The following is a 15088-nucleotide window of genomic DNA, read 5'->3' on the forward strand; positions in this document are numbered from 1 at the left end:
AATTCTTAAATGAAAACAGTACATTCTGCATTAATAACATTTTCATCCTTTGTTTCTACAGAAGAAATTTATTGTTTTTTCAATAGAACTCAGGTTGACCATGTGCTTTTGTGTATGTAGATGTTTGAGAACATTGGCCTTCCACCGAATGAAATCGAAAAATCGCAATGACAAACAGCACCCATAACAAATGCATTACATTTCCTTGAGGAAATAATAGAAGTAAAGTCATTTGTGTACGATTTTTGAAAAGCACACGAGTATTTTACCTTTTCCCCAAGCATAACTAAACTATTTCTCAAAAGCACATGCACTCTAACTGCCCAGCGACAAGATGAATGAAATAACAACCTGGATCTTGCTTTGTGTTCACTAGCTAATATATGCCAGCTGACACACAGCAGCATTCGATGCTCATTGGAGAATTGGAATATAGCGTTTACGGACATGTAGTCTCACTCACGTAGCAGAAAGCATGCCATAATTTGTAAAAGATGAAACTACTTTTGTTTTTCTATTTAATCTAGAGAAAAACCAGATGCCCAAAATCACTTTTCTGGGTGCAAATAACGAAGTAAAGCAAAGCTACATAAAAATTGTGAGAAATTTTAAGAATAAGAGAAAGCCGAGAGAAATACGTTGTAAATCGGTTTTGTGTCAGAAGATTTGGAAACCGGGAGAGTTGACAACTCTGGATATGTAATTATATCGATCTTATTTTCATTTCATTATTTTTCAAACATACTTACCTCCCCCGCAAAAAAAACACCTGCAAATTTAACTGATAATGGCCAAATTTCATATCATGTTTAGAAAAGAAAGTACACATATTATTTACACACTTCATTATTATCAAGCTTTTTAAGAAAAAAAAAAAAATTATAAAGCAATATAATTTTAATTTATAAAATTTTTAATACAAAAACTTTTTCAGGAATAATTTACTCAAATAAGAAACATTTCAGTTTCTTATACAATATCTATTTTAAGATTTTCTAGCTCATAAATCTTAAATAACAACAGATGGGGGGGGGCAGACTCATCTCTTTATAAAAACATTAAAGAAAGATTATATGTACATATAAATTGAAGCATAATAATGCATAATTTATGCAAATTTGATTGCAGGCACCAGAAGATTGTCTGCATGATTTTGTATTTCTAGTTTAGGGAAAAATGAGAATATGTGAAAAAAAGGGAATGCTGCATAATGCAGCATATGCCCAGTTCAATGCTCAATCACCAGCCAAGGTATATAATGTTATAGAGATAAAATTTTTTACACTTTATGCAATATACAAAATTAACTGTCACCACAAAGGACAGCCAATATATGGCTCACTCATACAAACCAAACTTATAGTTATTTTATTAAACATGAACATATTTATACGTGATGACTTTCATCAGGTTTATGATTCTGTTTCATCAACAAGGTGGTAGTGAATCTGTCATCGTCCAAGACAGACAACTAGCTTGAACAAAATTCTTGACTGCAGCAGTATACAACCACCGAGTTCACTGCATTCTTTTAAATGTGGCATCTTTTCCTGAGTGGATGTTTTGTACCAGTTGGCTAATGCACAGGACTCTCAAGTAATACAATTTTGCTTTGGCATGTCAAGTACTTAAATGACTCTAATCTAGATTTAAAACTAACACCGATGAGGCATTATCCGCAGATCATTAATGGATTTAAGGAAGCAATTTGATACATTGTCACAATGGCTCCAGCACTGCTGTAAACATCAAATCAAGTACCATATAACATCAATCAAGAACATGATTACCTACATCATCAACCAGTTTGCCTAATGTTTTATCATTTTAGTTTATATGCATAATTAGAAACTTTACAAAAAGAATCCTTCATATTTATTTCATTTATGCCAACTACAATTATTCTAACAAGATAAATACACTTTTCTTGTATTTAAAATTGAAAAAACAGTTATTTGAACACAATATACAATACATTTCTTGAATTATCAGAAAATATATGTTTTCATTTTAATACAGCAGAATGTCAAATTAAACTAATGAAATACTTTGTTTACAATCCAGTTCTGCATGATTATTTCTATACTACACTTAAAATATTACAAGGCAAATCATACATTATTAGATGTAGAGGAAACATACTTACTGTCAGCAACTGGCCCATTTGTTAGTGCTACCCTTTCTACACTAGGTGTAATACTGGAAGTATCGAGAAGTTGTAATGATGCGGCAGTAGTACTTGGAACCACGGCATTTTGTGAGCAGTTATCGTCAGACAGTTCAGCAGACACAAGATGATACTGAGCAGGAGTTTTACAAGGAGCTGGTGCAATATTGAAGCATGATGTGGGAAGTGAAGAATAGGAATGATCTGTCATAAATACAATAACTGACTGTGAATCATCAGGTTTTAACCTTTCTAATTGCTTTCTTTGCATTTCAAATAGTTCATCATCTTGGCTTAAATAATTTTTTACAAAGTCTAATGCGGAGGTTTCGTTAATATGAGGCCTGCTCGTTGAACTCTCTGTTTTACATCTGCTGTAGTCATCAGAATTTTCACTTAGCCTGTCATTTAGTTCATCATTATTTGATGTAATTGTCCTTGGCCGGAAGAATTTCCTAAATGATAAAAAATTGCATTGAATAAGTAGTTCATAAAAAGAATTTTTTGATTTTTTTAAAATTATAAACCATGTAAACAGATCTCGTATGCTATAAGTTATAAGATTCTGAATCAAAAACAAAATTTAACTTACCAGAAATTGAGCAAAAACTGAACAGAGACTTATAAAGTTAGATTAGATTAGATTTCCAGCACTTGCATTGTTATAAGAAATAAGATTCCCATACGCAACAATACCAAAACAATTAATTTCAGCCCAGCTTTAAAATGCAGGTTTTTCTTGATCTTTTCCTATTTATGCCTTTGATATTCATTTACCAAAAAGGCAAATACTTGTCTTTGCGTTATTGCAAAGTATCTTCCTATTGTATGTTTCAATACACATAGCCAATACTTTTCCTTCACTGACACACAGGCATAGCATTAATTTTTTTAAACCTCATTTTAACAGCTCCTAGAATAACAACATAATAACCTCAGTTATAGCAGTACATATAAACTTTATGTGAAAAAAACATAATTATGTTCAGATATGCTAGTTAGATTAAACGAATTTAAGAATGTTTCATCAAAATTTTCTTGGAGGTGGAAGTCTATTTCAACATTACAAAATGTAAAAATTAAAGAAGTTAATTAATTTTATAGTCAAATCCATTTTAAAGGAACTTTTCAAATTATATCCACTGAACAGTTTGCTAAGCTAGCTATAATTTGTTAGTTTATCTTTACTAGTATGAAGAAATGATGATTGTTCTCACCAAAGGTAGAATATAGGAATCCTTGTAAAACATTAAACTTTATTCATTTATCCAAGCATAAAATTCAACAGAAATTATTTTGTGTAATAAAAGATGTTTGTCATGCATACAACTTCCCTTCCACCTTGGAGAACACACATCCACTAAATGGATTTTTATGTTATTACGATATCAGACATTAAAATGAGGTTTTATTTCTGGCTAATATACTGAAACTGCATTTATACACAATCATAAAAATAGAAGCAATATTCTTCAAACCAGAAATCAACTGGTAACTGTTATCAACGATTTATATCACAGGGTTTCTCCACCAAGAGGCGAATTTCAGCAGGGGGACTCGATCAGCCTTTTATTTATCTGTTAATAATTCATAACTCTTATTATATCAAAAATCAAATGGCAGCCCTACAATAATAGTGTATGATATTTTTTCAAAACTGCTTTTTATTTTTTCTCAACACATTTCAGATTTCAGTTGTACAATGGTATTTTATGAAAGTGAATACAGTCAAAAGTCGTTAATTCGGACACCCATAATCCGGACCTCAAAGCTAAAAACTTTCTGCGCATGCGCACAGGCGTTTTATGCGTGCACGTAAGACCTTGACTACTGCGCATACGCGTGTGTGCAAGTGCAGAACACGTTTTCGCCTGCGAGTTTAATGTATAACGGATGGTGTAAGCTAAAATTATCTAATTATATATTTCAGTTAATGTTAATGATTGCGTTGTTCCTTAAACTTCGAATTGGATCCCGCTTATTATTTTTTGCAGACTGTAAGAGCAATTTTATAAAAGTAAACTTGAACTTTCGATTATGTCAAATAGAATTTCCGATGCTGGAACTTCCAAAGGATCTACAAAACGAAACTATGTTTCATGTCCAACAAACAAAAAGTGGAATTGCTGCAAAAAAATGGATAAAGACATGAAGAATGTGACAGAGAGGTTAGTGAAAACGAAAAAATTTCGATTGACAAGTTAGTCGGTATTCTCGGCACAGCAATTAACGGGACTTGAACAGCGGAACTTTGTAACTGAACAAGAAATTATGTCTGTATATAGAATTAAAGAGAAAGTATTATCACATAAAACGAAGCAACTTAAACAACTTACATTGAAAGAAATGTTTAATGAAGTAAACAAATAAATATTAAGCTTTTTTTTTTTTTTTTTTTTTTTTTTTTTTTTTTTTTTTTTGTAAATTTTGATACCCTTTAGATCATAATTATTCTTTTTATTTCATAAATTATGGTTTCATATTTTTAATTTTAGAATTTCTGCATGCCATCTTACGCGATTTAAACTGATGATCTATAATCCGGAAAAATCGATAATCCGGAATCGCCGAAGTCCCGACGAGTCCGGATTAAAGACTTTGGACTGTATATATCATACTACAAATTACAGAAAACACTAGATAATCAACCAACAAGCTTCTATAGTTATTTCTCAGAAACTGGCTACCAATGCAAAAATCTAAAATAAATTTATTGGAACATTCCCTTATTACCTGAAACATCAATTCCATTTAAAAAAAAAAAAGGGTTATAAATTGTCGTTACCCCAGCTCTGTCAACCTGGAAATTGCAATCAGACAAACTGGCTGCTGCCACAACAGGCATTTCAGGGGTATGGTACTATCACAACCGAAAATGAAGATATAAACACAGAAATTTAATACATTGGTTCAATATCTAGAAAACTGTCTAGTACAGTAACACAACATAGAATTTAAAAAATTATATCTATAAATTCTGTCAATCAGTTCATTGATGAAAATAGCACACCTTTTATTTAAATATTTTTTCTGAACATAAACATTCTATACATATAAAACGTGACGGGCCAAAAGGGAGAACAACAAACCAAAGAACCTTAATAAGGGCTAGGAACACCCCTAACTATAATGGTTGCTTTGCACCGCCTGTCGATACTCAGTATCAGATTATCTAACGGATCTTGGGGTTAAAGTTCTCATTCTTCAAGCAGCATCTGTTTCAGTTGTCTGATGTTTTCTGGGGATTAAGATTGTGTTACAAGGCATCTCCTTAAAGTATCTTACACACATTCAAGGGGATTTAAGTCAGAAAAGAATGCTGATCAATTCATTATGTGGATATGTTTACTTTCCAGGGCATCCTCAACAGCATGAGTCAGCTATTGTTATGCTTTATCATCCATAAAAACAAAGTTGGTACCAATGGCATCCTTGAAAAGACACATGTGGTGGATGACAACTTCATCACAGTAGCGATCTATGGTAAATGAACTTCTGTCAAAAATGTGAAGCTCCGTTCATCATTATACTTTCCTACACAAGCATGCCAAAACCACCCTAATGGTCTCTTTCCTTGATGTTAGTGGGTTGGATCTCTTTTTGCCTACAGGGCAATATATCGGTCATTAGTCACCATTGTTCCCCTTGAACACCACCAACCTGCCATTTGGATGGTTTTCCAAAGCTTGTGAAACAACACTTTTATCAATTCCAAACTCCTGGGCGACAGATGTCAAAACTTATAATTATTCTACCATGTGTAAAGCCATCCTGATGTTTCCTTTAGCTATACTGACTGCACTTAAATCTCACTTTCACTTGCAGAAGAATGCCCAGAAATACACCTTCCTTTCTCCTCTTTAAGTTTTCCACTGTGCATGGTGACTCTTCGTGTTTTGTGTGCTTTAATGCATCACCTTTCTACTGACTGGTTCTTCTCTATACTAATTGCAAAGAACCCCTTTTAAACATTTCACACTAATAACTACATTTCACGGAATATAATATTTTTCTTATTTGCCCAACAATCCACAGCAAATGAGTTATGCAATTTTGGAACTAGTACATTAGCCAAGTTCAAATAGCATAAGTTGCCTAGCCACAAGAGAAAATATAAACAATGAATTGCAGAAATAGATTGGATTACTTACATGCAAAATGTCTGTAGAAATGTGACTAGAATAATAAATGCAATAACCAAATTCTGATTATCCAAATTGATAAAAGCTTGTTTACTATATGTAAAAATGCTATTTGTTTCTTCCTTAACAATGGCTTTTCATATCTGCCAAAAAACTAGCACGTGCTTTTCTTCTCAATTCCAATCCTTCATATAATGAATCCATCAAACTACTCAGATTCTTAAAAATAAGTACAACATGATTAGAAATACTTGTGTGCAATCAGCACATTACTATAAAATTTTCTTATTTTACCATTATATTTTATTTTAGATGCAGACAATAGTGGACACAAATTATAAATTTTGCTTTGACATTTCTCAGGTTGTTAGAATTTACAACCATGGTGTAAAATATAGCTAAGAAATCCAAGATAAGAAAAGGTAAAATGGTATTTAAATGATTAACTTATGATATCAAGCAACATAATATCATATTAATAATGAACTTTTCTATCACCGATTGGCAATTATGTCCATTTATAGCAAACTGTTATATAACAATAAAACTCAGTTCAAGAATTCCAATTTTCAATGCTAAGTTATCAAAATATTAAGAATGTATTTTACCCATCTCAGTAAATAACAGTAGAAACAGAAACAAACATCAGTCTTCATTAGTCGAAATCGAGTTTTATAATATTACTTAACAGTTTTAAAAACTGGTAAGACTTTTTTGTTTGAGAACAGACAATTTTTTGCCTGATTCTTCATGTAAGTCTTTTTGAGATGTACACAGATTAGGATTGCACTTTACAATTTAATAAATATAAATATACACGAATAAACACTTTATTTTTGTACTAATTAAACTTTAGCATTCTGAGAGATCTTATTCTTAAAATAATAACTAGAATAAAGAAATAAAGATTTTGAAAGTTAAGCAATGTATAGTCTTGACATATCCACAAATAACCTTACCCCCAAAACCAAACAGGGGACATTAAACTTTGCTACAGAAAGTGAACAAACGATGATAGAATCTTAATGAAGTGAAATACAGCATTTTCAATACAGTCTTCTCACTGCAATTTGAACATAAAGACCCTAGGACCTGATACCATTCCTCTCACACCAGAAAAATAAACTACTATAGAAGAAAAAGTACTATGATCTGGTGAGGTATCACAAGGGATGCTGACAGAAGTACGTTTTGCATGTATTTTATGTCCTTGACAGAGGTACAGAGTGAAAATTTTTTAAGAGTTCCATGTACAATTTTTTAGCAGCAATTAGCTTTCCATTCCTTTTACAGATGATAATACTTAGGCTTAACACATGAATACCTTCAAAGTGCAGATTATCAGAGTACCCACTGGAATGCACATGGAAGGCCAAAGACAAGTTATCAATTGGCAATTAAAACCATTTAGAAACTAATACAGTGGGTGATCGGTTAACGAACAGTTCAGACAACGAACACTTTCAGGAAAGATTTTTGTGTTCGGACAATGAACAATATTTGGATAACGAACAAAAACTAATTCTAATGAAAACCTCTTGGCTCTCGAAACACCCAACACCAGTCCTCAATTCATCCTGCAAATGGATGTCCGCGTGCGCTGACACGTCATTATTCATACTATGTAGCAGTGAGGCAGCACTGTACGACGCGTATGGTAGTGTCCTGATGACACTTTGTCAATTGTGTACCATGGTTGGTTTCTGTCTTTGTGATTTTTGTATGTGCTTCTCTAAACGCCTTATAAAAAAACCTGAAAATCTGACAATATTATGGGACATAAAAAGAATGGAGTGTCACGAACTGTGCTCACCATAAAAACCAAGCAAGAGATTATAACTAAAGTAGAGAGTGGACAAAAAATGACTTATGTTGCCAGGCAGTACGGCTTGAACAGATCTACAGTAGGCACAATCCTAGCTAAGAAAGATATCATCAAGAAGACTCAATCCGCTAAAGGAGTAACGAAAAATACATCCGAGAAGCAAAGAATCACCATCCATGAAAAAACGGAGAGTTTACTTTTAGTTTGGATAAATGAACGGCGAGATGAAAAGAGATGTAACTACCATCATTCAAGGCTAGAGAAATTTTTGAGAAATTGAAAGAACAAACTCCAGGTTCTTCATCAGAAAATCTAGAATTCAAGGCTAGCACTGGCTGGTTTGCAAAGTTTAAAAGGAGATCTGGCATTAAACATGTGGTCATGCATGGTGAGTCTGATAGTGCAGATAAAAAAGAAGCTGAGAGGTTCCGTCTCAAATTTCAAGAATTCATTGAAAAAGACGGGTATTTAATTTTTAGGATCTCCAGAACAAATTAATCGGATTCCCATTAACATATATGGTAAATCGGTGATCGGTTAACGAACAATTCGAATAGCAAACATAATCTTGAAACAGATTACGATTGTTAACCGATCACCCACTGTACCTGTTTAGAGCAGGAGTTAGTGCAGCTCTCAAAAGAACTCATCGGTTGTTTCCACATTTCAGCTGTTCTATTAGAGGTGATTGTATTTTACTATTATTAACAGTATCATCTTGCAATTTTAATTTTGGACATTCTTACTCTCATAAGTTATCAACAAACATGAATGAGCACTTTTGCTATTACATGGTATAAATTGCTATCGTACATTTGACTCATTTGCCAATATAAGCAACAGCAGACAAGACTTGATAAAGTCAAGACAGGCACTACTGAACTATCTCTTTTGTATTGGTGCTTTCCTATCGATACACATCACTTATTGCCAGAGAATAAGAAAATTGAGTGCACAGTGTTCCCTGAATTGTAGACCAGCTGCTGGTCCATGCCCACTTATTCCAGATGGATGATGTGGATAATGGAGAAACAACTGGTAAATGATTTCTTACTTAATAAATGCATATCAAATTTCCCTTTTATCTATTTATTTGAGAAATCTGCAAATAGTTTGCTTATTCTCTCAATTTTTAATGTAAATGCTCAAGACTTTCAATGTGTCCCCCATACATTCACAAGCCTATATATTTTATTGCTCATGCAGCATTTTGCTGGAGAATTTTTCTCATCTTCCAAACTTTTCTATTATTACAGTATATGTTAAATGTATACAGTACTTTTTTACTCAACTCGTCTTTGAAAAAAAAGATTAAACACTTGGAATCTTTTACTTCCATACATGCTGCAGTAAAAGATAAAACTGTTAATATAGTAAGTATAGTACACATTATTACATTAATCTAGTAATATCTTACGTGTAATTTATTGATTACACTTTGGTGTATTTATTTATTCTAAGTTAACACATGAAATAAGGCATAACAATTATGTGTGTAATTAATAAGGCATACAATTACACACAATAAGGCATGACACACATTATATAAATCATAATTAAGTATACTTTTTCCCACATAAAACCTCATACAATCATGGCTTTTAAGAACTAAGCAAAATAAAATAAGAGATTTTGGCCTAATTCTCAGATAATTCAAGGTGTACATTTGCATATAAAAACATGATACATCTAATATAATCACAGAGTTCTGTAAGCACCATTTCCCCCATATTCCCTATGCTTAGTTGCATAGATCTGAAACATGAATATAGACATTCAAAAAGTCTCTGCACTTTTTTGCCATTAGATGGTATTGATGTCTATATATCCAGCAACACTCACCCGATTGTCTCAAATGAACATGTGCTTAAAAGGTGGCATTCAGCTTCCTTTGTTTGTCAACACTGTTTTCTAATTTGTTGCTTGTGTAAAAAATATATTGATTTGAAAATTAATTAAATATCTGAAGAAATATGTTATGTGATGCTTTTTTACTATAAAAAAGGTAAAAAGACTGCAAAACCATGCCGAAAAATTTGTGAAGTGTATGGTGAGAATGACGTGTGAACGAAAGACCCAGGAGTGGTTTGTTTAATTCTGTTCCGGAAATTTCAATATCAAAGATGCACCTCGTTCTTGTCGGCCAGTCACTGAAAAAGTCAATGAAATTTTGCAAATGGTGGAGCATGACCAGCATGTAAACTGTCAGGAAATAGCAGAGGGGCTAAATATTAACCACACGACCGTTTGGAATCATTTGAAAAGAGCAGATTACAAAAAGAAGCTCAATGTTTGGGTGCCACATAAACTGCAACCTGGCGAAACCATAAGTTCGGCCCTGTACTGTGCACACCTCGATTGCTTGAACAAAGCAACACAGAAAGAACAACCAGAATTGGCCAAAAGAAAGGGAGTTGTGTTCCATCATGACAATGCACGGCCATACACATATTTGATGTATCCATCATATAGGCTGAACCTTGCACCATCTGACTAAAATTTTCTTTGGTCTCTGCAAAACAATCTTGATGGCAAAAAATTGGCCGACCAAAGAGCAGCTGAAAATCGCTCTCCTAAGTTTTCCAATGATAAACCATAGAAGTTCTACATTGATGGAAATATGAAGCTACCCGAAAAATGGCAAAAGTTCATAGATAATTATGATCAGTATGTATTTTATTAAAACTGATTTTCAACAAAGAAAATTTTTGTTCAAAAATGTACCAAAAAAGCGCACAGACATTTTATATGACCCAATATTAGAAGCATTTGCTTTTACGTTTCCCACTAGCATTTTCCCATAACAGAAACGATTAGCAATATTTCACTACATTATAGTCCACTTAGTTTTCACTTATGCTTTGATGTTCTCCCTCCATCTCATGCCAACCACAGTATGAATATGGCAACAATGCCGTTAAATTTTGATTCCAGTAGTACCTCAGTAAGATGTGAAAAGACAGCCATACTTAGACTCCCTGAAATACGAGTCACTTTCTGAGGTAGTTGTCTATGAAAGATTTAACAGTACTTCACTAAAGACTGATACTTACCATTCATTTCTTATTTCTGTTAATAGATCACTAGAAGGTAAACCATTCGGTATTGGTTCAGCAATACCATCCAACTCAGAAAGATGTTCATCAAGAGGTGTCCACGCCCTATCCACCACAATCCTGCAAGAAAAATAAGAAGATACACATTTTACTACCAGAAAAGAAAATAGTATATTATTAATACAGTCAGCAACACATTATTTCAGGTACAGTAGAATCGCTATTAATTGTTAACCTTTTCGCTACGGCGTACCTTTGTTTAAGACGATCGTACGGGAAGGAAGGGAATTGAAGGCAGTCACCGTACAGGACGGAGGTTGTGCGTTGCTAAGTCTAATTTTATATTAAAAAAAAAAAAAATTGGGGAAAAAAAAAGTTTCACTTCTAGCATCGTAATTTTTTTGTATCATTTTAGATTATTACTTGAGCTCATATATGTTAAAATTAGCACTTAATAACTTTTTTTTTCTTTATTTTACATGAAAATATACTTAAAAAATTGCTTATCTTGTAAAATAATTTTTGGAAGCGCTATCCAAATTATTCCAAAGTTTTAATTGATAAAATCCATGAATAAAGTTTAAAATTAATAAACAACACAATAAAGACTATTTACAGTAAGAAGGAACAAAATTTAAAATTAAGACTGAGTGTGGTAATCTCTAAGCACGGAGAAGTATCACTTTCAAACTCTTAGAAAAAGTATCATTTTTTAACTCTTTAGAAAATGAATCATCACTTTCATCTGCGTTAGTTAAACGGTTCATTAACCATACGAGGGTATTCTTCCTCTGATAAATAGTGCCTTCCCGCCATAATAGACTGGAGGTGAGGCTTTCCGAAATAAAAAAAAGAAACACAAATATATCTGAAGGCAATGCAAAACGTAACAGTACTCCATGTACTCACCCTAAAAAACCGTACATAGTAAAGGAAAAAAATAGAATAAAAAAAGGAATTGGATATAAATCAGACACGTGAATGTTTTCATTAGCACCCAGTGATTTAAAAAGCTCACCTCTGTTTATGCTCCCCCCCACCCTCGCAAGAGTAAAATACCAAAGTCAAGCAGAATATATCAAACTCAAGGTCAGGAACCTAAAAGTGTGTTTATTTCAAAAGTAATGGACACAGGATGCCATCTAGTGGCCTTCAGAAAAACGTTCCAGCTTAAAATGCATATACGCATTACCCGTCCTCTGAATGCAATCTCTAGCGATGCGTGGATGGGATGCCCGGCTGTAAGAGACGTTCTTAAGGAATGTGTATATGGGACACCCGTCCTGAAAGGGTTAAATCAAAGATCTGCTGATTCCCCCCAAAAGATCTTGCCGGATAATTGTTTATATTAGAATTTACACGTTTATATTTTGTGATACCAACTCACAAAACTACAGAAAAGTGTGCCAGTTGTCTTTTTTTGAGATATTGACTATAATTAAATTAACAATGTAAAAAATCAATTAGATGTTTTTAATCTATTTTTGCATCTTATAAAATTCAATTTAAACAGCATTTAAATTTGCAGTACATATGAACATAATTGTGAATTTCTTAGTAAGAGAATATCACATAACTTTGAAGGTCAGACTGATTACATGATACAAACTACGAGGGCCATCCAGGAAGTAGATTACGTTTCCGTCTGTGTCCACTAGGGGCGGGGCTAGCGCGGCCATCTTGGGGTCAGAGCGTTGCGCAGCTCAGTCTGCATCTAGCCGTGCTAGTGAGAGGTTTGTGCTGTGCTCCGTTCAGATACTGTGACGGTTTGAAATGTCTGCGTTAATTGAAAATCCCGCGAGCTGCGCTCAGTAATAAGGTTTCTGACTGCAAAAAACTGTAAACCGATAGAAATCTATCGGCAGCTTCGTGAAGTGTATGGGGACAACATTATCACTGAAGGTGGAGTGCGTCAGTGGGTCATAAGATTTCAAAATGGCCGAACCAATGTTCACGACGAAGATCGAAGTGGGAGACCCAGCATAGTGACCGCCGAACTTCTCGGAAAAGTCGATGCTAAAGTCCGTGAAAATCGAAATTTCACAATAACGGAACTTTGAGTTTTCCACAAATTTCGCGAAGTTTGTTGCACGAAATCATCAGCGAAAAGCTTGGTTACCACAAGTTTTGTGCAAGATGGAAGGCAAGAAGAGGTAACGAAGTGGTTGAAGGCGCAGGCGGCCGAATTTTTCGACGAAGGAATTTCCAAGCTCGTACATCGCTACGATAAATGCCTTAATTTGTATGGTGACTATGTAGAAAAGTAGTATTTGAGTGTGGCTTTCATCTGTATATAATAAAATTTGTTTCCTATACTTTGTTTATTTTTTTATTCCAAAACGTAATCTACTTTCTGGATAGCCCTCGTATAAAAATTCATTATGCACATCTTATATGCTGATGCAGATGAACAGTGGTGGTATATGTTGATATATTTCTTAATACATTTCTATGCTTTCTTCTTAAAAGTAAGAAGAAAAACAAAAAAGTTTCACTAGTAAGAAGTGTTTTTCTTTTCCTTATATCCTCTACTTTTCACTAGACACAAGATGGAAAATATAAAAAATGCTTTTAATCCTATCACATAGACAGGCATTTATAGAAAGGAATTTTTCTGTTAATAAAGAAATTGAACACTGACAACTTAAAAGATTCATATTATATGTCTTAATGCATCATAACACAGGGCTGACACCAGGCATTGCCCCACCTGATGCAATCTCTGTGAATCCATGCCTGTCCTAAATTCTAAATGTTTTTCCATTTCTAGATTTTCTTGCTCAGTGTGCCACTAAAATCTAAAAATTCTGCCACACCAGTTTCGTAAACAGCCCTTAACCATATATCATTTCATATTTATTCTGAATGTTCATATCACTAAAGAAATAAAATTATCAGCTTTTCTGCACATTCTAAATGCATTTAGTTTTTATAATAATAATAATCTTTTAAATCCAAAAATTCTAAAATGAAGAGGAAACATACTGAAGAAAGAAACTGCATACATAAAGGCAAAGAAAATTATTCTTCAACGATATGCAGCTATTATTATGTAAATTAACTAGCTGTTTACAATTTAGCCTTTACTACATCTTTTCCTTTCAGTTTCCTCACCAGAATGGAAATCAGTTAAGAGAGTTTTTAAGCTGAGGTTTTTTTTATTGTAAGACTGTTTCTGGCCCTCTGCTTGTATGCTGCATTAGTTCCTCCCAGCTTTGATAATCTGTAATTATTTGTCGTTATGTAATCTATGAACAATATATTTTATCTAAAACAGAATTTTGACCATTTCAAAATTTTCTGGATTTCAGAAAGTTAAAAAAAAAAAAAAAAAAAAAAAAAAAAAATATCTTTAGGCAGTTGTTAGATGCATTTATAGATTTCTCTACTACTTTAAATGATGTTTTGTCAAGTAATGGACTACTGAAGGTGGTGAAAAAGATTGGGCAACAGAATTTATTCCTGCTTGTAATAAGTACATTTTTTTAAATATAAGCTGATTTAAATCCTCTGATTAAAATTAGTGAATTATCTAATGAAATTTTACTATAGAAAAATATGGTGAAAAACAAGAAGAAATAAAATCTTTTATGAAATGCTTTTATGAAATTACACATGGCAAGTTTGCAAATACTGCAATTACAAAATTTGACAAACTTACAATATTTTAAAAACAATTTCAGTAACTCATGATACATGTTTAAAAAAAAAAAAAAAAAAAAAACAGTACGACAAGCACAATCTAATCAAAAATGGAACGGAATAATGTGAGAGGATTATTACTTAAAGCATAGTAACAATGCATACTCAATTAAACTTACAATATTTTTAAAACAATTTCAGTAACTCATGATACATGTTTGAAAAATTAATCAGTATGACAAGCACAATCTAATCA

The 15088-nt window shown here is 33.0% G+C and overlaps 1 protein-coding gene across 1 annotated transcript in view; it reads right to left on the bottom strand.

Moving 5' to 3' along the window:
* E(Pc) (Enhancer of Polycomb) overlaps positions 1–15088 on the bottom strand; it is a 108327-nt gene that overhangs the window by 16793 nt on the left and 76446 nt on the right. The window contains exons 12-13 of the mRNA XM_035357597.2: positions 11188–11310; positions 2147–2622 (exon numbers count right to left, since the gene is read on the bottom strand). Coding sequence (XP_035213488.2) covers positions 2147–2622; positions 11188–11310 — 599 coding nt within the window. The remainder of the gene's footprint in view (positions 1–2146; positions 2623–11187; positions 11311–15088) is intronic.

This window comes from Stegodyphus dumicola, chromosome 9 (assembly GCF_044657685.1).
Source record: "Stegodyphus dumicola isolate Sdum_Otavi_A_Nest chromosome 9, ASM4465768v1".
Taxonomy (NCBI): Eukaryota; Metazoa; Arthropoda; class Arachnida; order Araneae; family Eresidae; genus Stegodyphus; species Stegodyphus dumicola.